Source organism: Amphiprion ocellaris, chromosome 3 (genome assembly GCF_022539595.1).
Source record: "Amphiprion ocellaris isolate individual 3 ecotype Okinawa chromosome 3, ASM2253959v1, whole genome shotgun sequence".
NCBI classification, from domain to species: Eukaryota; Metazoa; Chordata; class Actinopteri; family Pomacentridae; genus Amphiprion; species Amphiprion ocellaris.
This window is the reverse complement of record NC_072768.1, coordinates 740,024-766,839: the sequence shown is the minus strand read 5'-3', so window position 1 is coordinate 766,839 and position 26,816 is coordinate 740,024. Positions and strand designations below refer to the sequence as shown.

General features: G+C 40.0%; 1 protein-coding gene across 3 annotated transcripts in view; it reads right to left on the bottom strand.

The window, feature by feature from the left end:
• cdh13 (cadherin 13, H-cadherin (heart)) overlaps window positions 1–26,816 on the bottom strand; it is a 446,773-nt gene that overhangs the window by 252,816 nt on the left and 167,141 nt on the right. For 2 of the 3 annotated variants that reach the window (XM_055009252.1, XM_023274214.3), the window contains exon 1: window positions 6,640–6,775. Coding sequence is in view for 1 of the 3 variants with exons in the window: in XM_055009253.1 (XP_054865228.1) it covers window positions 6,640–6,792; window positions 10,938–10,943; window positions 23,338–23,451 (273 nt within the window). In the remaining 2 variants the exon portion in view is untranslated. Of the gene's footprint in view, window positions 1–6,639; window positions 6,793–10,937; window positions 10,944–23,337; window positions 23,452–26,816 lie in introns of those variants that run through there. The other variant, XM_055009253.1, reaches the window with a different exon arrangement.

Sequence of the window (26,816 nt, the reverse complement as noted above, 5' to 3'; positions counted from 1 at the left end):
TCATTTATGGGCACCAAAAAAATATCGTTTCCCTGTCTGAAAAAAAAAAAAAATCCCAAAATTCAGCAAAAAATTCCCCAAATTTCTGAAAATTTGCAAAACCTTCAGGAAGAACATTTCAGTAATTCCTTAAAAGTTTCCCTTAAAAGTTTTATTTTTTTTAAAAAATCTCCCAAATTTGACAAGAAAATTCTTGCAAATATTTTCAAAAAAATGAGTAAAAATCTTCCAAAAAAATCCTAAAAATATCTAAAGTGATTACATATATATCAGTAAAACTTCTAATATTTTCTTTACAAACATCAACATAAAACTCAACCAAAATGCAGCGGAATTTGCTGGATTTTGGTTGATTTTTTTTAGATGTTCTTAAAAAAAAAATTTTAACATTTCCTTTTTTCCACCAAAAATGTTCAAAGATTTCCCAAAAATGTTGCAAATGTGGACATCAGAAGTTTCACTGTGAAAACATAATTTTTTCCCACATTTTCAAACTTTAAACTGGGTAATACCTTTAAAGCATTGTTGTAAAGTTCAGGCATTATTCCAGCAAATTTCAGATCTGCCCGAGTCATTTTAACGGCCGTTTTCTGACAGAAATGTCAATATATTATGCAGTAGATGGGTGGGGAATGGTTGCTATCCTGGATAAAGAATACAACTATTAACATGTAATGTTCATATTTTCACCCAAACTATGACATTTTGCAAAGCCAAAACAAGATTTTCGATAGCTAAATTTAACTCTAATTGTTCACTAAAGTATTATTTTCCCCTCAAACTAACCGCGTAGTTTTGGTGCCTAAAGAGTGGATTAAAACCAGAAGGTAACACTGAGGGAAAATGAAACGGATAATAAGTTCAGATATGATGCAAACCCTGACCTCATGCATGAAAGTCACTTTATGATTCCATCCTCCTCTCTATGTCCCAATGCAGACATCATGGCTCTGTCTTACTGGAAGTTTTTCAAGATTAAATAAAGTTCCTTTCAAAAGATAAATATGAATGCAGTTTGTTGAGATGGGGTTGATCCATGTGTATGTTAAAAGAAGAGTAATGCATATGATTCAAGGGTAAAACAAGCAAAATACATGATGAGATGATTTGTAGCACTGCTGACCTCTGAGTGTGCACAATTCTGCTGACTAAAAGACGTGGAAACTGAAGCTTTTGAACTCTAGAGTTTCATTCTGGACCAATTCTTGTGCAGAAATGCAAAAAAAACCCCAGAAACACTGGAAACGTCTGATCATTTTTAGAGGGAAACGTTACTGCCTGTAATACATTGGCTTTATGTGTCTAGTAACATGCAGGAATGTATTCTCTCCTCCCACATATGCTCCATGTAGGGTCCCACACTGTGATGTTGGTTTGGAGGAGCAGAAATATTCTCTAGACTCTCAATATTCAGAATAAATCCAGAACTTGCAGGCTGAACCCAAAGCTTTGGCACCGTGTTTACCAAGTGTGTAACTGGAAGATTATCTTAACCCTCGTGTCGTCCTGCGGGTCAAAATTGACCCGTTTTAAAGTCTGAAAATGTGGGGAAAAAAGAAAAAAAAAATTCACAGTGAAACTTCTGATGTCCACATTTTCAACATTTTTGGGAAATCTTTGAATATTTTTTGGTGGAAAAAAAAAAGAAATGTTAAAAGTGTTTCTTAAGAACATTCACAAAAAATCAGCCAAAAATTGGATTTTGGTTGATTTTTATGTGAATGTTCTTAAAGAAAATATTAGAAGTTTTACTGATATATATGGAATCACTTTAGATATTTTTAGGATGTTTTTGGAAGATTTTTACTCATTTGTTGAAAATATTTAGAAGAATTTTCTTGCCAATTTTTTTATTTTTTTTTTTAAATAAAACTTTTAAGAGAAACTTTTAAAGAATTATTTGAATCTTCTTCCTGAAGGTTTTGTAAATTTTCAGAAGTTTGAGGAATTTTTTGCAGATTTTTGGGATTTTTTTCAGACAAGGAAACAATATTTTTTGGTGCCTGTAAATGAAGACAACAGGAGGGTTAAACAGATATAAAGTGAAAAATAAATCAGAATTAACAGCTGTATCACCCGTCGGGGTTCGCAAAAGGAGTGTATTTTAGGAGGCTGTATACCGAAGGAGGGACAGATTGAAATTTCCTCTGTATTTAGGAGGACATGACCCCATCTTCCAAACAATCCATGGTCACACCCTGGATTCCTGATGTGGAAAACACAAAAGTTTCGACCTAAAAATGAAGTCCACGGCACTCCTTGCTTTTTGTCAACCTCAAATTTCAGCATCTCCAAGGTAGGCACGTACAGAAGACTCACCACACTTATTGTTGGGCTGACCTGTATTACTGACGGTCATCCTGCTACCTGTGTAAACAAGTCTGATATTTATCGCTTCACGTTCTCTTCTTCCTCTGTTCTAAGCCAATTAGAGATCTTTCCCACCGCTCTCGACCCGACCCAGGCTTGTCATAACTGCAGTGAGAAGCCCCATCCTCCTCCTCTCCCTTCCTTCCTCTCTGTTTTCCATCTCATTAACATTCATTTTCACCCTAATTGAGCTTAATAAGAAAATAATGTTTGACATTAAATCCTTGTGAACATGTGGCCCGGCTGATCGCTGCGTCTGTTTGTTCTACCGCAGCAAATGTTTTACTTTGTCAGGGCTTTGTTTGCCTTGCTTAGTTCTGTGCTTTCTCTAATAGCTACTTAGAATTCCCAGTTTCCATATGTTTTGAGCTGACCCCCTTTTTTTGCTGTTGTTAAGCCAAAGTTAGGCCGCGCTTTCCTTTAAATGTATTCTCCAACTTTTGCTTAGATTGTGCTTTTCTGCTCGCAACAGTGTCTGCATCCATAAATTTCTAGCTGAGCCTCCAAAAACTCTGACCGCTGCATCTAGATACCAGGAAAATCAACTGTATTGATTTAATTTTAGCAGAGCCGGTGGCAGTGGTATTCTGAAATACAATGACCGACCTTGCAGGGTGGGCAGAGCATTTTTTTTTTGTCAGCGGTAATCAATCATCATCATGCTGTAAAACAGGCAGGAGAAGGAGAGACGGGAGTGGAAGGAAGTAGAAGGCCTGCTCAATACCGCCGTGGTTGTTTTAACAACAGAACATTGATTATATTGTTGTATACTGACAATGGTAGTTAAGAGTCCACACCTGAAGAGCATCAGGCAGTGGGCTTGGAACCGGAGGGGCTGTATTGAACTGCACTGACATGAGATTGACATATAACACTGGTTGTAAGGAGCTGGAGAGAAAGAGGTGATCTATATCCATCACAACATCCCCTGTATGTCCTGAAGAAGTTCCTCTAGGTCCCTTAACCCTCGTGTCGTCCTGCGGATCAAAATTGACTCGTTTTAAAGTTTGAAAATGTGGAAAAAAAAATATTTTCACAGTGAAATTTCTGATGTCCACATTTTCAACATTTTTTGGGAAATCTTTGAATATTTTTTGGTGGAAACAAAGAAATGTTAAAAAAATGTTTATTTAAGAACATTCACATAAAAATCAACCAAAATCCAGCGAAATTTTTGAGTCATATAGGACTAATTTCATGTCATTCTGGACTAATTTTCCATAATTATGAATAACTTAACTCATTCTGGACGAGTCAACATATAATTGTGGGATTTTTTGTATCATAGTTGACGTTTTAGTGATATCCAGTCATTTTTTATAAGTGATTGTTTCCATAAGAAATAATTAGGAAATTTGTTAAGACATGATCATAATGAACATAAAAATAAATATATATATATTTTTTTTTTTTTTTTTTTTTACTTTTAATAAAAATTTATGCAAGATATAGCCCGTGGACTTCAAATGTCCCTCAGTTTTAGATTGACCCAACAAATGTGGGCCAGAAAACCACAGAAATGAGCCAAATCAGATTGAAATTCTTGCTGGTGTTGAAGGAAACAGCAGCATTTTATGACCCCATATGAAGCAGTGTTCATATAAACCTCCTGAATACATCAGATATAACAGATAAATCGAACATATATAAAAGGCTTTACATTTGTTATTACCATTTTGCCTATAAATTGCCGTTACAGTAATGGTGACTTTAATCTAGCTCTGAATATTTCATGCTTCGTCCCCACACAGGCCATTAGCTAGGACGGGAGGAAGGGACACTCTTAATGGATGTGACTCGGACAGCTTGTGAGGGCGCTATAAAACTCATACAGTCTCCATTCTGCACACAGCGATAAAAAGACTGAGCTGAATTTGATAGGAGACCCTTGTTCTGGAGTTTGGACTTGGACTTACTAGCTGCTAGTGATAAGAGAGGGGAGAGCAAGATATCCTGCTAGCTGGAAAAGGTAGAGGAGTAGGGGGAATAAGTACAGTATGTGCACAGAGAGAAGTCTGGAGTCCATGTGTTGGCAGATCACAAATATTTTGGTTGCACAATTAGCACCTCTTGACTTAGATTGTGTATTGATAATGTTCGTGCCTGTATCAAAAAGCAACAAACTAATTGCATTACTAAACTATATTCTAAGTTAAACTAAGTCTATTTTATCGGTCTGCATGCTTTTTCCCTCCTATTTTTCCATACTTCTGTCTATTCTTCATGGTTTCTCTGTCTGTTTTGATCCAGCTCAGCTCATTGTGTCATTAAATTTCTGTCTTTTCCACAGTGAACACAACAGAGTCTTCATGGAGAAGATCCCCAGACCCTTATCCTCTGCTCTTCTCTCTTCTTCTGTCCTCTTTTCGGTGTCTATCTTCCTCCCCAGAGCTTTATGTACCAACTTTAGTTATAGCCAACGAGGACCCGAAAACTTTAAATCACTAAGCTGCCAAAATACTTCAAGAATGTAAACAAAAAGAAAATAAAACTATGAAGCAGAGTTTCTTTTAAGGTTTGTGTGCTTGTGTAGTTATCTGTATGTGTGTCTGCAATCTTTATTTTGCAAATTATAAACGCTGACAGAGCTGGAAAATGTGTCTGCCTGAAGTCTCTAAATATTACAGAGTAAGCACTCGAAAGGGGCATAAAATTTACAGCACAGCTAAAATAACTGGATGCAATAAGGAATCTGTTAAGAATATAAATAAAGCTGTTTCTCTCGAAGGCCGAACAAGGGATCATTTAATATCATCAGTGTTTAACAGGAGGCCAATATGACGCCCTCAGCATGACACGGATTTCTACACACAAACACTTGATTTCACTTAGACTGTCTGGATCTGTTCTTTTAGTTTAGTTTCTCCCGTTAGAACTCTTCCTTACAATTCTCAGCGTGAACATATTCAACTTAAATCTGACTTGAGGTCAGAATTGAACAAGAGGGCAAAGAATTTCTTTCTAGGTTTCAAGCTATAAATTAGAAAGTTCTGTCTTGCCTCACTAGATCGTAAGAAATGCTGCTTGTATTAGCAGATCATTGTTAAATATCCATATTCAGGGAAACACATCATTCATGGGCTGTAGCTGATGTTTCATTATATACATTACTGTTCAAAGGCTTGGGGTCACTTAGAAATGTCCTTATCTTTGAGAGAAAAGCAAGTTTTTCCAGTGAAGATAACATTAAATGAATCATAAATCCAGTGTAGACATTGTTAATGTGGTAAATGACTATTGTAGCTGGAAACAGCTGATTTTTAATGGAATATCTCCATAGAGGTACAGAGGAACATTTCCAGCAACCATCACTCCTGTGTTCTAATGCTACATTGTGTTAGCTGATGGTGTTGAAAGGCTCATTGATGATTAGAAAACCCTTGTGTTAGCACACGGATAAAAGTGGGAGTTTTCATGGAAAACATGAAATGGTCTGGGTGACCCCAGACTTTTGAACGGTAGTGTAGATCTACATTTTTCCTCATCATGATTCAGGGGAGGTTCCGTTAGTGGGTGTCAAAGGTTCCTGGAAAAACAACCTCCATCAGAGTGTAGCCGCTGAATCTCATGGCGACACCTCGCATTGCATGTAACTCAGCAATGGAAGACAAAAAGAAGTGTCTGCTGCTTGCTCTCCCCCCACATCTGCTGGTATTTACAGAGCAAATTATTTGTGAGTTTTAACTAAATCCAGTCGGCTTATCATCAGCCGAACAGCCGAACTCGCGTCTGATTTCAGAAAAGCGGAATAAGATCAATGGGCCAACTTAAAGAGTGGACTTTTTCTGCGCTCTCTCTGCCTTTTCTCTTCAAGGGGCGGAAATGCTTTTGTTAGCAAGACAACCCCAAGGGCACCAAGCGCATGGGTGCCTCAAACAGCCTGGAACGCTCTGAACACAGAGGACGACCAATCGAGCCTCAGCAAAATACAAAGTCCATCCTTTTCCCCAAATCTGCATAGCCGCTTTGCAAATCAAACATAAAACCAATCCAGAACCATCCCCCTTCTCTGTATTCCAGTACGATGAACACGTTCTAAATTTGAAGGAGATGAATCAAAGCAACTTTGGTTTTAGCCACAAATTCTCATGAATAAATGGAGCGAGTCGAGGAGGAAACTGTGTGTGAACAAACTAAACGGGAATTCTGTGATCACAGGTAAAAGTGTCGAGGAACCAGAGAGACAAAGTGTCCCCAGGGGGACAGGAAGGAGGTGGGAAGAACACACAAACACAGCCATCAGCTGATCTGACGAGGACACACACACACCTGGTAGGAGTCGATGGCCTCTCGGTCCAGTGAGCGGCTGACCGACACGTCTCCTGTGTCGATGTCGATGGTGAACAGACCTTTGGGATCCTGGTCGGCTCCGGGGCCAGTCAGCCGGAAGATGTGGTTCCCTAACTTCTCTGCTGAAATCACCTGCAGAGACGCAGACAGCAGAAACCAGAAGAATCACAAGCTCATCCCACTTCAAACTTTAAATATAGAGCAACTTTAACTAATACAGAACAACTTTAACTAATATAGAGCAACTTTAATATAGAGCAACTTCAACTAATACAGAGCAACTTTAATATAGAACAACTTTAACTAATATAGAGCAACTTTAACTCATTTAAAGCTCACCCGATTTCATTTAGATGCAGTTTTTTTTCCTGACACTAAGAATTACTGCTTCTATTATTTGCCTCTTTTTGTTAAAACTTGTTGATCCTTTTGGGTGAGTGTAAAAGGAGCTCACTGTTCCCTGAATGCTGATGCAAATCCCTGATAACTACCAATTAAAATGTTGCACTGAACAAGACTTTGATATGATTTCATCAGTCGGTAAATTCATCTCACGTAAAAAAAAAAAAAGAAGAAAGTTAGCATCATCTCCTTGAGCGCTGGAGGCCTGCTGTGACCACTAACTCATGCATGATGCGGGATTTCTTTTAGATAAAGAAAGTGGAACAGCTAAATAAATATAAAAACCCTTAATAATTAAATGTAAATGCTATGTAGATTGTCTTTTTTGTTGTTGGGGATGTGATGGATTTTCTGAACTCAAACTTTTTTTTTTTTTTTCGAAGTACTGCCAAGTTAGCTGGCTGACAATTCTATTCTCTCACACAGAACTGATGTGACCCAGGGACTTTCTGGATAGATTCACTCACATGAGACTGCCAGAGCCAACAGCATCCGCGGATACCCCGGTAACAGGAACAGGCAGTTTCAGAAAGGAAACACAGAACAACAGCATGTTAGAGTCACACATCACAAACCGAAAACAGCAACAAGAGCCAAAAACTCTGAGTTCAGGGGATCTGTTGGAGAGAGGAAAATGATAACATAATAAACAGAAATTGTCAAAACCTGGTGTGAAACTAGAGAAACTTTACAACTGCAGAACACATGGAGCAACAACACAGTTTACATTCACATAAATACTTCATTTGTAAAGTGATGGATAGTTAAATGTGCATTCTTTACAGCAATAGTTTCATTCTAAGCTTTAAAATAAACATTAAAAAGTGCTTTGAGACTGAAGCATGTCACACTGCAGTCAGTAGACTAAAGTTCTGACTTAGAGCTTCAAGGAATTGGTGTTCTTTCATTGTTCACCTTGATCAAGAAATTTTAAAATATCACTCATGTTTAAGATTTACAAGATTTCAAAATACCAAGAAAACATTTATTTAGATACCTGCAGGAGAAGGATTAAAGTAATAAATACTTCCTGCCTTTGGAACGCTACAAGATCCGACCAAAACAATTCCTTTTGCAGGGAGTTTTAATTAACAGGTATGAGATTAATTATGGGACAATGCTTGAAGGCACATTACAGCATTTTCTCACAAAAATTACATTCTATGCACCTTAACTACGCTGTGAGGGAAACGTACTTTCTCCTGGAATAAGTTTATGTGACGAATCACAAATACTGTTATTTGGGGCATCAGAAGAAGATTTCAGGCACAAGAGGAAAAGCTACAGAAACAAAAGGTGAGCTGCAATAACTGAAGCTGCCACAAAAATAATGGAAGTCCAAAGATCAACTCAAAAAAAACAGGGAGCAGGTAAAAGTACATCAAACATCCAGAACATCACTAACAGCATGAGGAACAAACCGAAGCAACACACAAAGTAAAACAAAGATGTTCAGAAAACTAAAGGCACAAACCAGACCTGAGCACGAGGAACACCAAGAAACGTCACTCAGAGAATACAAGGATGCAAACGTAGCGGTTGTGTAGATAATCAGGCACGAAGCATCTTCCCTTTTGGCATCAAATCCGCCGTTTATTTGCAGGAGCTGGTAAAACACACTGATATTACGCTCACAGTCGCACACGTGGTAACCTCCCGATCATGCACGGCACCCGGACACAGCAGACTGAGAGCGCATATTAATATGAAAAAATCAATGAATGACTCATGTACCTGGTAAAACACACGGATATGACTCTCACAGTCGCACACGTGGTAACCTCCCGAACATGCTAAAAACACAGAGCAATTTATTCAGCACGGAGGTTAAACTTAATTAGCATTTTTCTAGCGGAGCTTATACTGGTCATCTTACCACTGCACCCGGACACAGCAGACTGAGACCAATGTGGAGCCCCACACCCCAGGTCTGCGGGGGCCACGCACCCCAGGTCTGCTGGGGCCCCGCACCCCAGGTCTGCGGGGGCCACGCACCCCAGGTGTGCGGGGGCCACGCACCCCAGGTGTGCGGGGGCCACGCACCCCAGGTCTGCGGGGGCCCCGCACCCCAGGTCTGCGGGGGCCCCGCACCCCAGGTGTGCGGGGGCCCCACACCCAAGGTGTGCGGGGGCCCCACACCCCAGGTCTGCAGGGGCCCCACACCCCAGGTGTGCAGGGGCCACACACCCCAGGTCTGCAGGGGCCCCGCACCCCAGGTCTGCAGGGGCCCCGCACCCCAGGTCTGCAGGGGCCCCACACCCCAGGTCTGCAGGGGCCCCACACCCCAGGTCTGCAGGGGCCCGGACGTGTGCGTGATCTGGCGGTCACCGTGGAAACCAAATATGGAATATGAGTTGGCAAGTGCAATCATTAACTCCGCTACACAAACAGGATGGGAAAAAGAGAAAAAGGCAACAGCAGCATACAGACAGCGGCTGATTGGGTGATGAGAAACAGGTGAAACCAATAAGAGGAGCACACAATCACAAAGGGAAGAAGTGAAATGAATGACAACAAACAAGACAAGGGATCATGTCAAAATAAAACAAGAAATAAATTGCAAAACAAAAAGTAGAGCAAGTATGTTTGTAATCAACACCTTTTATTGCTTTACTGTCACTCCAATAAATCATATATTAGACCACCCTGAGGAGAAGCTTTGCACATAAAATGTCACATTTTAACCCAAATCATGACATTTCACTAATTTTAAGGAAGTAGTTTTAGTGCCTAAACTAAACCAAGCTTCAAAATTAGCAAATGCTGTGAAAGTGTCTATTTAAACCTAAAACATGACATTTTACTCAATTTAAGGAAATAGTTTTGGTGCTTAAACCTCAGCAAACAATAACAACTTGAATTTCCCTCGGGATTAATAAAGTATCTATCTATCTATCTATCTATCTATCTATCTATCTATCTATCTAAGTAAAACAAAACCTGAGTCTGAGGGTAAAACTTAGACTCCACTGGAAGTGTTTCCCAGCACATCATCCTTTCATTTCAGGCAGAACATGTTTTATTTTCAAATATAAATGAGATGAATTTTAGATGTGCAGGACAGTGAGGTTTGTGAGAAGACAGTTTATTTCAAATCTGTAAACTACATCACCAAACACAATACCAAAAGTTAACTCTTTCCTCTCCTGCAGCTGTGTGGTGACTCTAGTGTGCTTCATAATGTCTGAAACTCAACACTATGCTGCCAAACTGTTATTTTTATTAAATATCTGAGAAACTTCAAAAGGACTCACAATTCCAACTGATATTTGCTCATTTTTTGTACAATTTCTGCCAAAAAATCTGCTTTTATCATTGTACAAAAGTAAAGAAAAGCCCTCTGTTGAGTTGTGACTTTCAAATGATCAATGTCTCAGCAGCTGAAAGAATTCAGTTGTTGGAGAAAAGATCAAGCAGAAAGATTATTTGATAGTGTTTTATAGAAACCCTAGAAAAGACTCCAGGTGAGATATTAGAGTAGGGAGAACAGCGTCGTTGTTTGTTTTGTTGTTGTTGTCTGTCTCTTGCTTTTTTATTGTGTTCCCGTCTTGTACTCAGGTGACAGGTGAGTGCATGTGCATTTCACAGCGTAGGTGAAAAATCAAGCTGAAAGTCGTCACTTAAACGTGAAAATCCAGTTTCTGTCGCTTCAAATTGCCGGTGTTTGCGGTTCCCACATCGAACCCACACGGGGCTGTCACCAGTTCCTACACCCTCTGGGCCTCGGCGCTGTTAGCCGAGGATCTAAACCCTGCCCCTCACAGCGCCTCATGATCAGAGAGCTGCCACGAGGTCGCCTTTGATGAGAGAGCACTTCAGTAGGAGAGCAGCCAAAATGAAGGCCTTTTTACTTCCTAGTTGAAAGAGCATGGGACGTGAGACTACAGTCCTGCCAGCGCCAGACAAAGCTCCGACGCTTACAGCCTCTCCAGAGCTCTCCACCATTCATCTCCATGTCCCGCTTCATCTTCTCCCTCCGCTCTGTCTTGCTCTTCCACTTCTTGCTTCTGCTACTCTCTCTAATACATCCGTCCTTCTGCTCAGCAGCTCTTCCTCCGTTCATCATGTTCCTCTTCTCTGTATCGCGTCCTCTTGCCCTCACTCCTGGCGCTCGTTCTGTAAAATGTCAAAAACCCAGCAGCACAAGGCAGCTACTTAAGGATAGTACCCACATACTGGAAATATCCCCTCCTTTCTGACCTGCCTTCTCCTTTTTCCTTCCCTTTTCACCCTCATCTCAACTGTCTATTTGATAACCTCAGAGCATCCAAGGTGCTTTCTCCTACTAGCAGACCACCATTTGTCCTCATCTTTCTGCAAAAAACACCGAAAACGGCTCGGACAGGTGCCACAGCAGCTGTTAAGGACAGAGATGTTCCTGATGTGTAATCACCTGTAGAGAGCGACAAAGTGGGTCAGATGAAGAAAACTAAGATGGAATGAGGTGCAACATTAGCTGGATTCACAGATGGCTGAGCATCAAACTTTCATAAACGAAGCAAAGGGGGAGCGGAGGTAAAAATAAACTAAAAAAAAACAAGAACGGACACACAGCGAGGGAAGTTTGTGAGAAAGGAGAAACTAGAGACGGCTAATCAAGACACACCAACTTCAGCTGAAGAGTCAGTGAAGTGTCAGGAGAAGTTTAGACTGATTAGGAGACGTCTCTGTGGGGTTGGAGTGCGATAATCCGCAGCGTTTGTACACATGCACAGCCTGACGTACGGGCATGCTGGCGAAGAAATGTGCACCCGGTGGTTTTTGTCTCCGCCGAGCTGGTCTCCCTCTGTGAGTGTGGGAGGACTGATGGGAGAATCTCACCTCTTTCCATCAGCTCTCATTACCAGCAGAGCAGACATGAAAGGCTGCGAGGCTGGCTGATGCTGCGGGAGGATGACAGGAGGTGTGGCGTCGCTCGACAACACCAAACACCTCAGAGCACAAAGACAATGAGCGCCCAAACAACGGTTCAGCACAGAGCGGGTGTGTTTGTGCGCTGCCGGTTTGTGTGTATTAGAACCTTGATAACACCTCCCGCTGTCGGCGCTCTCATCGAGCTGTCAGGAGGGCAAGAAATGAAGAAGCATGAAAGGTACGAGCAAATATGTACACAGACATCCAGTTGAAAAACTTATGTAACTTCTGCTTTCTTTTTTTCGAAGCAAAGCGTGCCAAAGAAAACGTAAAGCTGATCCAAAGACAACATCACAAATGAATATCATGGAAATGCTGTGGAAAGACGCTCCCCATGTCCTTGGGCTTGTTGAGAGGCAATGAGGGGATGAGGGGAGGGTTTCATCTCCAGTGTGAGAGCATGCAGCAGCATCCCTCAGTGGTGCTTCTCATCCCTATCAAGGTCATACAGCGAGCTGCGAATGACAATCACTGGCCATAAAAGGACTCCTGGGACCCAGCCAGTGTGTGTGTGTGTGTGTGTGTGTGTGTGTGTGTGCGTGTGTGTGTGTGTGTGTGTGTGTGTGTGTGTGCCAGGCTTGGGCCAGCGCTCTGCCTGATTGTTCTTCCACTCCAGCCTGCTAATGAGAGGGACAGGGCGAGGTGGAAACCGGTGAAGACACAGAGGAGTCCTCGACACCCGGACGACGGGAAAACAATGGAGCTAATTAAATGCTTTGATTGGTTAGTCGGGGGCTAATCACTACCCGTCAGCCAATCACAACAAACCCGACAGAGGCAACAATCACGGGCGGGGTGGGGAAAGAACCCTTTTGGAAACAAGAGACAGGAAGACAAGGGTGTTATTAAGCATGGAGACGATGTTAAGAGGGTCAACCTGGACTGTTGTAATGGGAAATTCTGTTCTTGAAAAGAAGCTTGGGTTCACACAGCGCAGGTCGTCCTTGGCACATCCATAAGTAATTTTTCCATTGATGCGACTGAGCAATATTTTATTCATGCAACCACAGACAATGGCTGTCTTAGAAAACTGATGAATAATGAAAGCAGATTTTTATCAAAGACCATTTAACCTTAAAAAAAAGATCCCCTTGAAAATCACAAAAAAGGATGTAGCGGAAGAATGCGAATAAGAATAAGAAGTTTGACTTTAATGCCAGCAGCTATTAGAAGGACTCCGGTGAGTGTGTTAGCATTCTTTAGCATTCTTTAGCATTCTCAGGAAGCCGGATGAGCAATCACTTAGTCCTGCTTAAGCTCACACAAGGACAGCATCTCTTGGGCAGTTCAGACATGACAAATCTGTTTTTCATTGCCTCTCCTCGTCTTATTTTTTAAAGCCTCTCTAATCAAAATGGATTTCACATCTGCTGCAGAGGTCTGGGCATGAAGTGGAGTTAGCAGTTTGAACTCACCGCTGGTGAACATCCACCACAAACGGTCATGATTAACGCGCTCGAAAGACGGACAGGGAGGGGGGGAAATAAAGCAGGAACTTTCTGGTTTCCTGAAACAATTAGGAGAATCAATTAGGCTAAACGACGAGGCCCGCGGGCGGCCTGCTCTCCCAATGATGGAACATCTCACCATGAAGCTCAGATGGAACTAGTGAAAGAATAAAGAGATGGGGAGAAAAAAAACTAAAAAAAGACATGTGAAAGCTGACAGATGCCAGACAGAGGGCAAGAAAACAGCATCCAGACTGACAGCCAGGGCCAATCAGGATGCACATGGCACTAAAACACGTCTGTTCTGACTGTATTAGCTGAAGCTGCAACCAAACCAGGACCTCATGCCTCACACAAACACTACTTTATTGGAACTGTCATGTCAAGTCAGACATGTTGTGTTGATTTGTGAGCTGGACCCTGAGGTAAGGCAGAATGAACACAGCTTGAATAACTGACAGCTCCGCCACAGTGCAGACAGTGGAGATGGCTTTACAGATTGAAATGTTTGAGACTTCATGTTGACACATCTGAGGCTTTTGTTTGTTATTTAATGAAGCTCCTCTCGCTGTGTTTTGTTGTTCTGATCAAGAATTTGTACTTCTTCTTGTGGGAATCGGCGAGTTTGCCTTAATGGATGTGAAATCAGTTTTGTGTCATGCAAAGTTTTCAGTTAGGACCTCAAATTCTTACAAAATATCCCTCCTTTTTCTGTAATGACTTTTTCTGAGGCGGAGTGCAGGTGGTTGGAGACTAGCCAAGCAGACACAAATAGGTCAGCAGTCAATCACACACAACTTCTCACACCGATGAGCAATTAAAATGTTCAGAAATAATCTAGCAGCATCTTTTCTGGAGCTTGTACCAGAGTGAATGTATGTAGGCATGGACAGACCTGGGCAGTCTCTGCAGGCTTTGAGGGTTTGAACCCTTTACCTCCTCACTAAGAGGAGAGATTTAAAGCATATATTGCTGAGCTAAGCAGCAAGTCAGGCCTGCTCTGGTGGGTTACAGTTCACTTAAATAAAGTTATCTGAATCCTCAGGTATTAATGCACACTTTAACATCTACAACCTTGTACATCTGTTCCATCACTAAGAGGAGGAACTTCAAGCACTACATCAACCCAAACTGAGACCTGATCTGATGGGATACAGTTCACTTAAACTAAACCAAACCACAACCAAATGCTATCATTTACATTTATCTGAATCCTTATTTAAGCATGAAGTTGCTCTACAACCAGTTAAATGTCCTTTACATTAACTCTCCATGTAAATAATTGCCTTTCTGAGACATGAAGAGGAACATTTTACATTCATTTCTGTAAGAACAATTAATTTCTTTGAGTTTCTTTGTCTCAGTCACTATGAATCAAACTCCAATCTTCTGTTGAATATCAGACCAGATGCAGCACATCGAGGCCCTGCCCTGTTTAGTTTATCCACTGAAGAAAGGACACTAAAACAGGTTAACATAAATTATACATTCAAACTATGCACCGTGCTGTACAATAATTATAAAAAAAAACAAAACTGCTTATTCAAACTTTTTGACTGGTAGGCATGTCAGCATTTATTAAAAATTGTTCCAGATGTTCTTCTAGATCCTCCACTTTTGACAAGCATGTGACCTGAGGCTGCTCTGTGATTGGTTGCTTCAGACTGTACTGCGTGCTCTGGTAGGTTACTGGTTTGGTTTGGGGGTTTTTTGACGTCTTGTAATCGGATAATGCTTTACCTTTTCTCTCTCGACCCCGTCCACCACCTGTGTCAGCAGCTTGTTCATTGGCAGGAACCACATAAAGGTCGGTTAAATGGATCCTCCAAGTTTCAAGTTGCCACAGAAATGGAACTAAATTGGAATCGGTGGCAGCTTATGACTGGTTTAACCATGGTGAAATGAGCTATTAAAAAAACTGTTGATAATTTCTTTTAAAGCCTTTTACTGATTACATTAATCTGGTGTTAAAAATAGTGTTGTTTTCAGGTTGTTTAGTTTTTGTCATCAACCCTGATTCACTAGATTTAATAAGATCTGTAGTTTTCATTTCAGTAGAACTGCAATTTGAAACATTATGGGTAAAATTATTGTGGTGAACGAGGTACGTTGAGTCTGATTTCAATGTCACAAAGGTGGTTCTCGTTCACCTGCATGTCACCACGGTAACTTATGCTGCACAGCTAACCTGAATTAGATTCTGTTCAGAGCTTTGGATTTAAATCAACTGGAAGAAGTGTCTCCCTTTAACCAAATCATTTTACATTAATAATTTAGAATATGTTGCATCTGTACTTTACGAAATCCACTGAATGAAGCCCTGTAGTTACAGTATCACACACCGTATGCATCGTGTTGCCATGGTAACCTGACCTGTATGTAGCTGGTGATGCAGAATGCAAATCTGATATAGTTTGGTCCTGATTTGCTGTCAGGTCTGTTCACACTGCTGGTACTGCAGCTGATAGGACGTAGATTAGAAAATGGATTATTCTATTGATATTACAGAGAATATTCAACCAGAAACAATAATTTTACCTAAATACTCTTCAGTACAACGCGTTTAAATAAATTCAGCTGTCAGTTAGAAATAAGCAGCTGCATTGATAGGAAAATAAATATATTAATACACTTTTTCTACTAACATTACTCTCTTACATCATTTGCAGTGGTGGCACTTTTTACTGTCATGTTTTTTCTCTTTCCATTAAAACAACCTGTGGACTGAAGTAGGCGGCACATGATTGTTTCATTCTGTGCAGAAGAAGGGCCATAAGATGCTTCTTTTATGTGAATACACATAGAGTTTGAAGCAGAAAGTCTGAGTTAACAAAGAAAGTTGATGACCACTTTCATGGTTCCTGTTATCTCTCACTGGGGTTTTAGTTTCATGCAACAAAGAAAGCCGGCTAGGTCAAACTCTGCTCAAAATCTAAACCATGTGGTGGATTTCCTTTTGATAATCAAAGAAGTGCCAGTTTAAAATGATAAACTTCTCCAAAATCTAGTTTTAAATTAGAATTTTGTTTAACCCTTCTGTTGTCTTCATTTAAAGGCACCAAAAAATATTGTTTCCTTGTCTGAAAAAAAATCCAAAAATTCAGCAAAAAAAAATCCCCAAATTGGTGGAAAGATGGTTTTTCCCAGCAGGAGCCCTTCTGTCACCCAGTGAGAATAACGCTGAACTCACACTTAATTCCAGATACGAGCAAAAAAGAAAGAAAGAAAAACTAAAAAGCTTTGGGAATAAACATTTAAGCTACTTGAGCTATGACTGATTTATCTTCCTGAGTACTTGAGTACTCTGAAGAATGGTCCTACTGGCGGTGACTGAAGTGGTGTGTGCTCCGAGAAACATTTAGGCGTATCACTTTGATGGCTCCAGCTGCTGTGTGAGATGTTGTGAGCTGTTTATGGGCCCTCAGGGGAGGGCCGGGGAGAGACCTCTGCTTCAAAACAATTCCACAGCTAGCCGGAGATGTGACACAAACAACAAGGTTCTTCCCCTTCCCCTGTGAGCCCCGCTGACAGCCAAACCACCCTCAGCACTCCCCCACATGTGCACACAGTCATACATGTCAAACCGGAACCCTCGTAATCTCAACTCTCCCCTCTGCTTCCCACTTGGTTATCTCCCGGAGAGAAGAAGGCGGTATGAGAAACGAACGGCTGCCGTATGGAAGTGGTAGGGTGTATAGGAAGAGGGAAAGCTATTGGTGTGGAAAATCAATTTCGCCAAGTCGCCACCATATAGCTCCTGTTGGGTAAAATAGTCCACATTAACCTGTCTTCTCATGCAAACCCTGAGTGAGGAGGTGGAGAGGAGCGATGGTCCACTGCATGCAGAAGAAATTATTATGGACCCAAACTAATCTGCTGATTCCCATTCCTCTCCAAAGCAAGAAATTTGCATCAACCCGTCCCCAAAAATATCACCTAATGACTCGACATATGCAGCACCATTCTCCTCTATCCTTCTCTACCATCCTTCTCTGCCATCCTTCACTATCATCCTTCTCTACCATCCTTCTCTATCCTTCTCTACCATCCTTCTCTACCATCCTTCTCTACCATCCTTCACTACCATCTTTCACTACCATCCTTCTCTACCATCCTCCTCTATCCTTCTCTACCATCCTTCTCTACCATCCTTCTCTACCATCCTTCACTATCATCCTTCTCTACCATCCTTCACTATCATCCTTCTCTACCATCCTTCACTACCATCCTTCACTACCATCCTTCTCTACCATCCTTCTCTACTATCCTTCTCTATCCTTCTCTACCATCCTTCTCTACCATCCTTCACTACCATCCTTCTCTACCATCCATCTCTACCATCCTTCTCTACCATCCTTCTCTACCATCCTTCACTACCATCCTTCTCTACCATCCATCTCTACCATCCTTCTCTACCATCCTTCACTACCATCCTTCACTACCATCCTTCACTACCATCCTTCTCTACCATCCTTCACTACCATCCTTCTCTACCATCCTTCTCTACCATCCTTCACTACCATCCTTCTCTACCATCCATCTCTACCATCCTTCTCTACCATCCTTCTCTACCATCCTTCTCTACCATCCTTCACTACCATCCTTCACTACCATCCTTTTCTACCATCCTTCTCTACCATCCTTCACTACCATCCTTCACTACCATCCTTCTCTACCATCCTTCACTACCATCCTTCTCTACCATCCTTCACTACCATCCTTCACTACCATCCTTCACTACCATCCTTTTCTACCATCCTTCTCTACCATCCTTCACTACCATCCTTCACTACCATCCTTCTCTACCATCCTTCACTACCATCCTTCTCTACCATCCTTCACTACCATCCAGGCCCTCCACTGGCTGTCCAGGGGTGTCAAACTCATTTCAGTTCAGGGGTCACATTCAACATCTCCAATGTTTTTCTTTGTTTAGGTGCAAAGAAGTAACAGCCAGACAAAAAAAGACAAAAAGCAACAAACACAAGACAAAATATTACAAAAATGAGCCATAAAATGACAAAAGCAAGAAAGAAAATGACAAAACATGCGACAAATGACACGAAACAAAACAAAAAAAGAGACAAAAAATTAGACAAAAAGTTACAAAGCGACAAAAAATGGACAAATGACACAAACAAGACAAAAGTGAGAAACAAAACAACAAAAAATAGACACAACACAAATGAGACAAAAAAAACCAAAATGACAAAAATGATACACAAAGGAACAAATAAGGCAAAAGACAAAATGACAAAAATAAGACAAAAAACACAACCGAGACAAAAAGGAAACAGAAAACGACAAAAACGAGGAACAAAACGGCAAAAACAAGCCAAAATATTACAAAAATGACACAAAATGACAAAAGACAAATAAACAATCTAGCGATATATTTTACTTTATGATCAAAACAACTTGTCATGGTCTAGAAATTATTTTAGATTTATAGTTTATAAAGTGCAGTTGATGTCTTCTTTTTAATTTTGGACCCTCTGGAGGACCGCTTTTGGCCCGCGGGCCGCATGTTGGACACCCCTGCTTTACAGGGATCATACTGAGCACAGTATTAGCCTGAGCTGGAGGCCCAGGCTCTGGTCATGCTCTCCAGGGTACAATTATCTATTATGCGCAGAGCTTAGTATGGAATATCTTTTTATGTTAGTCTCAGCGGGCAGCCAGAGATGTGGATGATCTCTCAGTGCCTGGCCTTACCTAGAACAAAGCTGACTGACATGCAAAGATACATCAAAGCTTTGCAGCGTGGGGGGAGATAATTGTAGAACCCTGCGCTGGAGTCGGGAAGTATGGCTTTTAGCTGACCATTTGATCCAGGAGGACTCAGGTGAAGCAATTTACCTGCTGCACAGATGACTCATGACAAAGACAGTTGAAGTTCCTCTCCGCTCAGGGTTTAACCTTTAAAAAAACAATCTCTGTGCATCAAAGCTACAGACTTAGAAGGTTTTTTTTCATGAGAATAATCCCTTACTGCACTAAAATGGCTGTGGTGTAATTTTACTACCGCTAGAATATACAGATCTCAGAAATCCTGCCTCTGTCTCCATCCATCCCCGTTAAAGGTGGAGCTCACCAACAACTCTTCTGAAAACACTAAAACTACACCATGCTATGCAATGATAAGTTGTACTATAGTAATCAGTACATGTTGGACCTGGAAGCTGATTCTGAAGAACAATATTGATATAGAAAGTCCAACCCTGCATGTTGAAACCATGCTCCCTTTGGTTGGCTACATATCTAATCCTTGAAGTCTGAATCTGTGTTTTTGAGGCTGTCACTGCAAACTGATGCACTGACTGCTTATTTTACTCATGATATGTCTTCCAGCATATAAAAAGGCACCATACTGACATGATGAAGAGGTAAAAAAACCAAACAAAAAAAGACATTTATACCGAAGGGGGATATGAATGGAACAGAAACTTAAGAAGTTACCAGGATGTAAGTATGTCTCCCACATAAATAATTAGACCTGTCAGGTCATTTTTGGTGTTTTCAACAAGACTCCAGCTGGGAAAATAAAATTCCTCCATCAGTACTGAAACAATAAACTGAATTGAGCTAATTATTACATTCTTATGCAGTAGCATGCTTTGAGATCATCTCTAGTGTTTGGTCATACTGTCCCAGCTTTCAGTCTCTACTGGGACATCTGAAAACTTGAGATTATTCAAGTCTTGAACTGGGTGTCAATCAGTGGTGCTATTAATTAACACAATTAGTTTTTCCCTTGTCAGACTCTGAAGGACCAGTGTGTTTGATTTAGAGGCGTCTAGCGGTAAGGTAGCAGACTGAAAGTGGCACAAAAAACCCTCCATAGGTCCACTGGTTGGTGTCTCCAGTGTAGGATACAGTAAAAACATGGTAACACAACATGACAAACTGCAGGAGAGGACCAAGTCACTGTATGGACACAATGGACTCGCTCTAAACTCAATAAACCACACTGATTACAAGTGATTATATGCTAACAAAAATATCATTCTGAATACTTTTTCCCACCATTGAGCCTCCTATATCCTCCACACTGGTTCTTTCATACAACAGAGAAAGAGCTTATTGGGTTGTTCAGTTTTTGTACTTTCTACTCTGTCTGAATTATGTAGTCCCTAACAAAGCAAAAATGCGAACATGAAAGTTTTATTTAATTCCGCAGTTGACTGCACACAATATCCGAGACACTAATTTAAAACAAGAGCTTGTGTATTTGTCATGCTTTTCATTACCAAAAAAAAATCTTAAAACACAACAATCCTCATAAAATCTGATTAAAAACTAGAAAATAAATAGAGATAAAATGTAAAACATAGAAGAGAGGAAAAGTTTGTAACCCGGCAGGTAGACAATAAAACAACATGAAAACATTCACATATTTCAAAGTGTCTCTTCCTGAGCTGACCTCAAGTGTTAACTGATTTGGTGTTTAACATCCTCATATGGAATTAAAACAGTGTCGTCTAAATTCTACATATCATAGTCTATCCTGAAACATTAATAACTTTTTACTTTGTTGTTGTGCAATTTAATCTTACACATTTTGTCAAGGTTTTTGTTATGAGCTTAACACTAAAATATGATGCAAAAACAGAAAATAATCGGAAACACAAGAGCCAGAGCGTTCAGTCCTGCCTTCAATGAATAAATAAGTAAATATTAAATGAGATTTTTTTTGTGTAGCTGTATCCATAATTCCTATAAATGTTCACTTTCTGTGCAGTCGTCATGGGCAGCCAACATCCCAGAGATTAAATAAACACCCTAATTAGGTCATTAGTCTGGTTTTACCACCGTGTTTGAAAAACTACAAAAACTAGGGGTGCATATAAAAAAGATAGAACACAGGTGTGTGACTTTCACATATACATACCACACTCCAACCTGCCAAAAGAGGCTGATTGAGCCTATCAGTACATTTCTGTGCTGTTTGCAGTATGCCAGACTTTAAAATGAAATTACAATGGCAAAACTTCCCCTCCGGTGAAGTAACTGTGTTGCATTTTAAGTTAACCGGTAACTTTTGGTTGCCAGCTGTAGCAGCAGAGACAGAATGGGACACAACAAGGAATATAGTGGAACTCAGATGAAAAACTTAGGAAGCATTCAAGAAATGTTTCTGATGCTCCATATATAAAAATAAACTCTGCATTCACAGGAAGGATTGTTGTCTCCTGATGCATTGACAGGGTTTGTGTTGTTACTCTCCCAGCTCCAAGGGAGAAGACGGTAAAAATTACTCACGTGTCCCTACATTGATTCTATTCTAATATCGTGCTTTGTGTGGCTGACATGAAGAACAATCCTGCTAAAAAAAGATTAGGCTTCCCTGTGTACCGATACAGATAACAGGTAAAATACAACCTGTACATGATCTGATTAACCGCGTTACAAACAGTATTAACAGCAGGAAAACTTAGTTGCACTGACTTGGGCGAACATACACGACTTTTAAGTCTTTCTTTTCTTGTTCCGCTTCCATTATTCCGGTTACAAGCCTCGTAAATAACGTGCACTTTGATCTGCAACAGCAAGTCTGACACAGTTAGCTTTAACCATCCTGTTGTCTTCATTCACTGGCACCAAAAAATATTGTTTCCTTGTTTGAAAAAAATCCAAAAATTTTGCAAAAAAAATCCCCAAATTTCTGAAAATTTGCAAAACCTTCAGGAAGAAAATTCCAATAATTCCTTAAAAGTTTTCCTTCAAAGTTTTATTTAAAAAAAAAAATCCCCCAAATTTGTCAAGAAAATTCTTGTAAATATTTTCACAAAATGAGTAAAAATCTTCCAAAAAATCCAAAAAAATATCTAAAGTGATTCCATATAAGTAAAATTTCTGAGATTTTCTTTAAGAACATTCACATAAAAATCATTTTTAAAAATGTTGAAAATGTGGACATCAGAAGTTTTACTGTGAAAATCTATTTTTTTTCCCCACATTTTTGAACTTTAAAATGGGTCAACTTGACCCGCAGGACAACACGAGGGTTAAATAGAAAGCCAACTATCGTCTGCATAGATGATTACTTTATTAAAGACTGTTTGTCTCACATGTTCAGAAGTTTCTTTTCCATTAGCTTTAGTCAGACAATATTAAATATTTGTTTTGTTATAGCTGTAAGCCACATTCAGATAAAGCAGGATAGTGAAAAGCTGCATGTGTTGAACTTTTTGTTGAAGTGTAGCAGGAGTGTGCACAAGACCTTTGGGCATGAGTTATAAATACCAACAAAGGGCTAAACTGACTCTGATGGCATTTCATGTGATTTTTCTATATTAGTCTGAAATTGCACCAACTCCTATGAAAGATTTTTTAAAATGAAGATGTTGATTTGCTGCTTCTTCTTGTTTATATCTCATCAACTCTATAGTTTATGAAAGATTTGCTTACATTTAACCTGTAACATATTGCAGCAACTTTTACAAACAAGCAAACATTTTACTATCAGCAGATGAATCAAACCAAAAAAATGAATTAGTACAGACCAAGAAGTTCTCACAGCATTCAGTTTTATAATATTTTCTCCAAAGAAGATTTCCACAATTAAATTTCTCTCTTTATACTCCTACAGCAATCAATTATATCTTTCCCAATAAACTGTCTGTGAAGCTGTAACAGATTAGAAGGAACACCAAGCCCTTGTCTTTTCATCTAAATGAAACCATAGTTTTAATATTCAAAAGTGGCCAAAGGGTCAGAAAAAAGTTTGAAAGTTGAATGCACATATTTAATAGTTTGGTTTTTGTACGCTGGCTGATTCTCTCTCCAGGGTGAATGCAAAACATCTGACTCATTTTATTATCTTGTTATGAAACAGTCTTTTTCCATTTTAAAATGAATGAATGCATTTGGGAAATCAAGTCCAGCTGAGTGGATGATGGTTGTTTCTTACCCTGCCGATAATCCTGGGGAACGGAGGCCTCTGGTTCTCAGTAACAATCACAGGAGGGACCAGCAGGGATCTCTTGGATCTGTAAGGCAGCTTCTGGCCCAGACCCAGGATGTCCTGCAACGCAGAGGAGAGAAATCATAGAATTAAACAGAAATCATTACATCTCACCCAGCTGTGTGGTGACACCCCTTTAACCCTCCTGTTATCTTCATTTACAGGCACCAAAAAATATCGTTTCTTTGTCTGAAAATAATCAAAAATTCAGCAAAAAAATTCTCCAAATTTCAGAAAATTTTCAAAACCTTCAGGAAGAAAATTCCAATAATTTCTTAAAAGTTTCCCTTAAAAGTTTTATTTAAAAAAAAAAAAATCCCCCAAATTTGGCAAGAAAATTCTTGTAAATATTTTCAAAAAATGAGTAAAAATCTTCCAAAAAATCCTAAAAATATCTAAAGTGATTCCATATATATCAGTAAAACTTATGATATTTTCTTTAAGAACATTCACAGAAAAATCAACCAAAATCCAGTAAAATGCGCTGGATTTTGGTTGATTTTTCTGTGAATGTTCTTAAGAAACATTTTTAACATTTCCTTTTTGCCACCAAAAAATGTTCAAAGATTTCCCAAAAATGTTGAAAATGTGGACATCAGAAGTTTCACTGTGAAAATAGATTTTTCCCACATTTTCAACTTTAAACCGGGTCAATTTTGACCCACAGGACGACACAAGGGTTAAAGCCTTCAAAACGACTTGTTAGCATCTTTCACCATCAACAATGCATAAACGTACACGGTGAGAAGTCAAGTTTGCACTGAAACAGAGAATAACATTGTTGGATTGATGCCCAGTTCATTTCGTAGATGGAGACACTGATGGATGCGATACAATGAAACATGGTTGAACATCTGCTTCTGGCACCATACGCTTTATACATCTGGAGGAAAATAGGGAAAGTAGAGGATGTTCCCTGGACAAACATGAAAGAAGTATCTCTGTGGCTCTCACTGCAATCTCCATTTTTCATTTTTAAATTCTTCATCCAGCCTCTGTGTTAAATAAGGACGAGAGAGAGAGAGAGAGAGAGAGGGGGGAAGACAAAGTGAAGCAAAAAGAGACGAGAAAAGGTGGTGTAAGTGAAGAAATGAGAGATGACAAGATTCTGGTGAAGCACTGCATTGTTCAAGCGTCAGGAAGAGAGGAGTCATTCTGAAATGTTCTTTTTGCTCGAGAACACAATAGCATAATCTAATTTCATCGTCTATCCTCCTGCTGTTGTAAGCAGAGTGAAAAATGTTCCTTTCTCTGCTGTACTTTGGAATCACTGATACAATTAGGGCCCTTTCTGCTTGGCTGTTGATGAAAATAAAACCCGTCACCGACACCCTGGAGTCCTGGCTGCTAACGTGGAGGTGATGACCTACAGGGAGGACAGTCTGCTGACTGTCTACACACCTGGACATGAGCCGAGGAGGACACACACACACACACACACACACACGCACGCACGCACGCACGCACGCACGCACGCACGCACGCACGCACGCACACACAGACACACACACACACACACACACCAACAGTCAACAGCCAAATACACACAAATATGTTCACTAACTATGCATATTATATGTCTTTATGGTATGAGATTAGATGAATTGAGTTGAGATATGCCTTATTGTCCACAAAAGAAAAATTGCTTTTGTAAAAACATATGAACTCATTCAGAATCAGAAATACTTTATTGATCCCTGAGGGAAAATTGCTGAAGTTACAGTTGCTCCCATTCAAGGTCTTAGACATAAAATAGTACAAAATATACAGATAAACATAAGCAGGAAAATATGTCCAAAAAATGAAAACATAAGTAGGAAAATATGCCCCAAAAATCTAAACATAAGTAGAAAAATATGCCCCAAAAATATAAACATAAGTAGAAAAATTTGTCAGAAAAATATAAAAATGAGTAGAAACAGTATGAGAATAAATGCAAATTATGCATTTTCTAAGAAAATATGCGTACTAAATAGTGTATTATTACATTGAGATAATAAACAGTGCGTTATTGAGCAGAGGTATGGAGTTATTACACATTATTGTGTTGAAAATGAGTTCACTGCCTGAGTCCAGTAATGCTCTTATAGAGCATCATGTTGCTCTCTGTGTACACCAGAACATAAAACCAGGAGAATAAATATGAAGCGAGGACCCAGAGATCAACATGGAGATCAAATAAACAGCCGAACACATTCAAGACTTCAACTGTTTGTTGAGCAGCGAGACAGACGTGGAAATAAAGGACAGATTAAACGACTGTTGTTGAAAAGTATATAGTGAGGAATGTGTGAGGTTTCCTGCATGTTTTACAGCAGTTTATTCATCTAAGGTATGGAGAAAGAGAATTCTTTCCTTCTAATCACTTTTATTGCTCTTCTAACCCAGCTGTTGAGATATCTGTAACATCTGTCTATGTGGTGATACAGTCATCCTGTATTAGGGATGATCACTCAGGATTATTTATTTAAACTAAACTTAACTAACAAACTTGTCCTCTCACATTTTGAGCACACTTCTCCATGCACCACAGTCCTGTGCACCGCCACCATCCACTAAGACTCAACAACACACAGAAAGTAGAATTATTGGCAACAAAACTGAAACTGTACAAGTGTAGAATTTAAAGCAGTGCTGTTTTTCTGCATTCAATCAACACACATGAGCTTTTCCTCCACTGATGTCCTGCCTGTTCCATTCATCCACATCTTGTTGTTGCTTTTTCCGCTGAACTACCGACCAGACGAACATCCTGCCGAGGAAAAGTGCATTTCCTATCTTCAAATTGCAGGCTGGTTAGTTAATTAGCTTGATTAGCTATTTAGCTAATTAGCTAATTAGGCATCAGCTGAGTTCAAAAAAACATATTTGCAAATGTAATTTCAGTCTTTTTCAGATGCTAATGTGACCCTTGCGTTCATTACCACTGTCTGCCTGTGTCTCGTACGCCAGCATGAGTTCATTTCCTTTGTCTCTCTTCCTGAGCCAAAGCTCGGCCTGCCAGCAGCTGTCAGTCAAACACATCCAAACAGGCCTCCACCACAGGACTGTAAGTAAGTCAAATTTATTTCTATAGCACCTTTCACAGATACAAAATTCCAAGGTGCTTTACAACAATAATAAAACAAAAACAATAACGCTAAAGGTATTAAACAGGGGAGCAGAAGCTAAAGTACAGTGCATTAAAACAATAAAAATAAAGAGGTTACAAGTCAGCAGAAGGCCTGTTGGAATGGAAACGTTTTCAGCCGCCTCATAAAAGCTCCACAGGAGTCGACTGATCTCAGCTGCAGAGGAAGAACGTTTCATAGTTTTGGTTCTAGAGCTTGGAAAGCTCAGTCACCAGAGGTTTATACTTGAAACGAGGGACAGCAAGTAACTTTTGTTGGCCCGACCTGAGAGCTCTATTCAGGGCGTACAGCTGA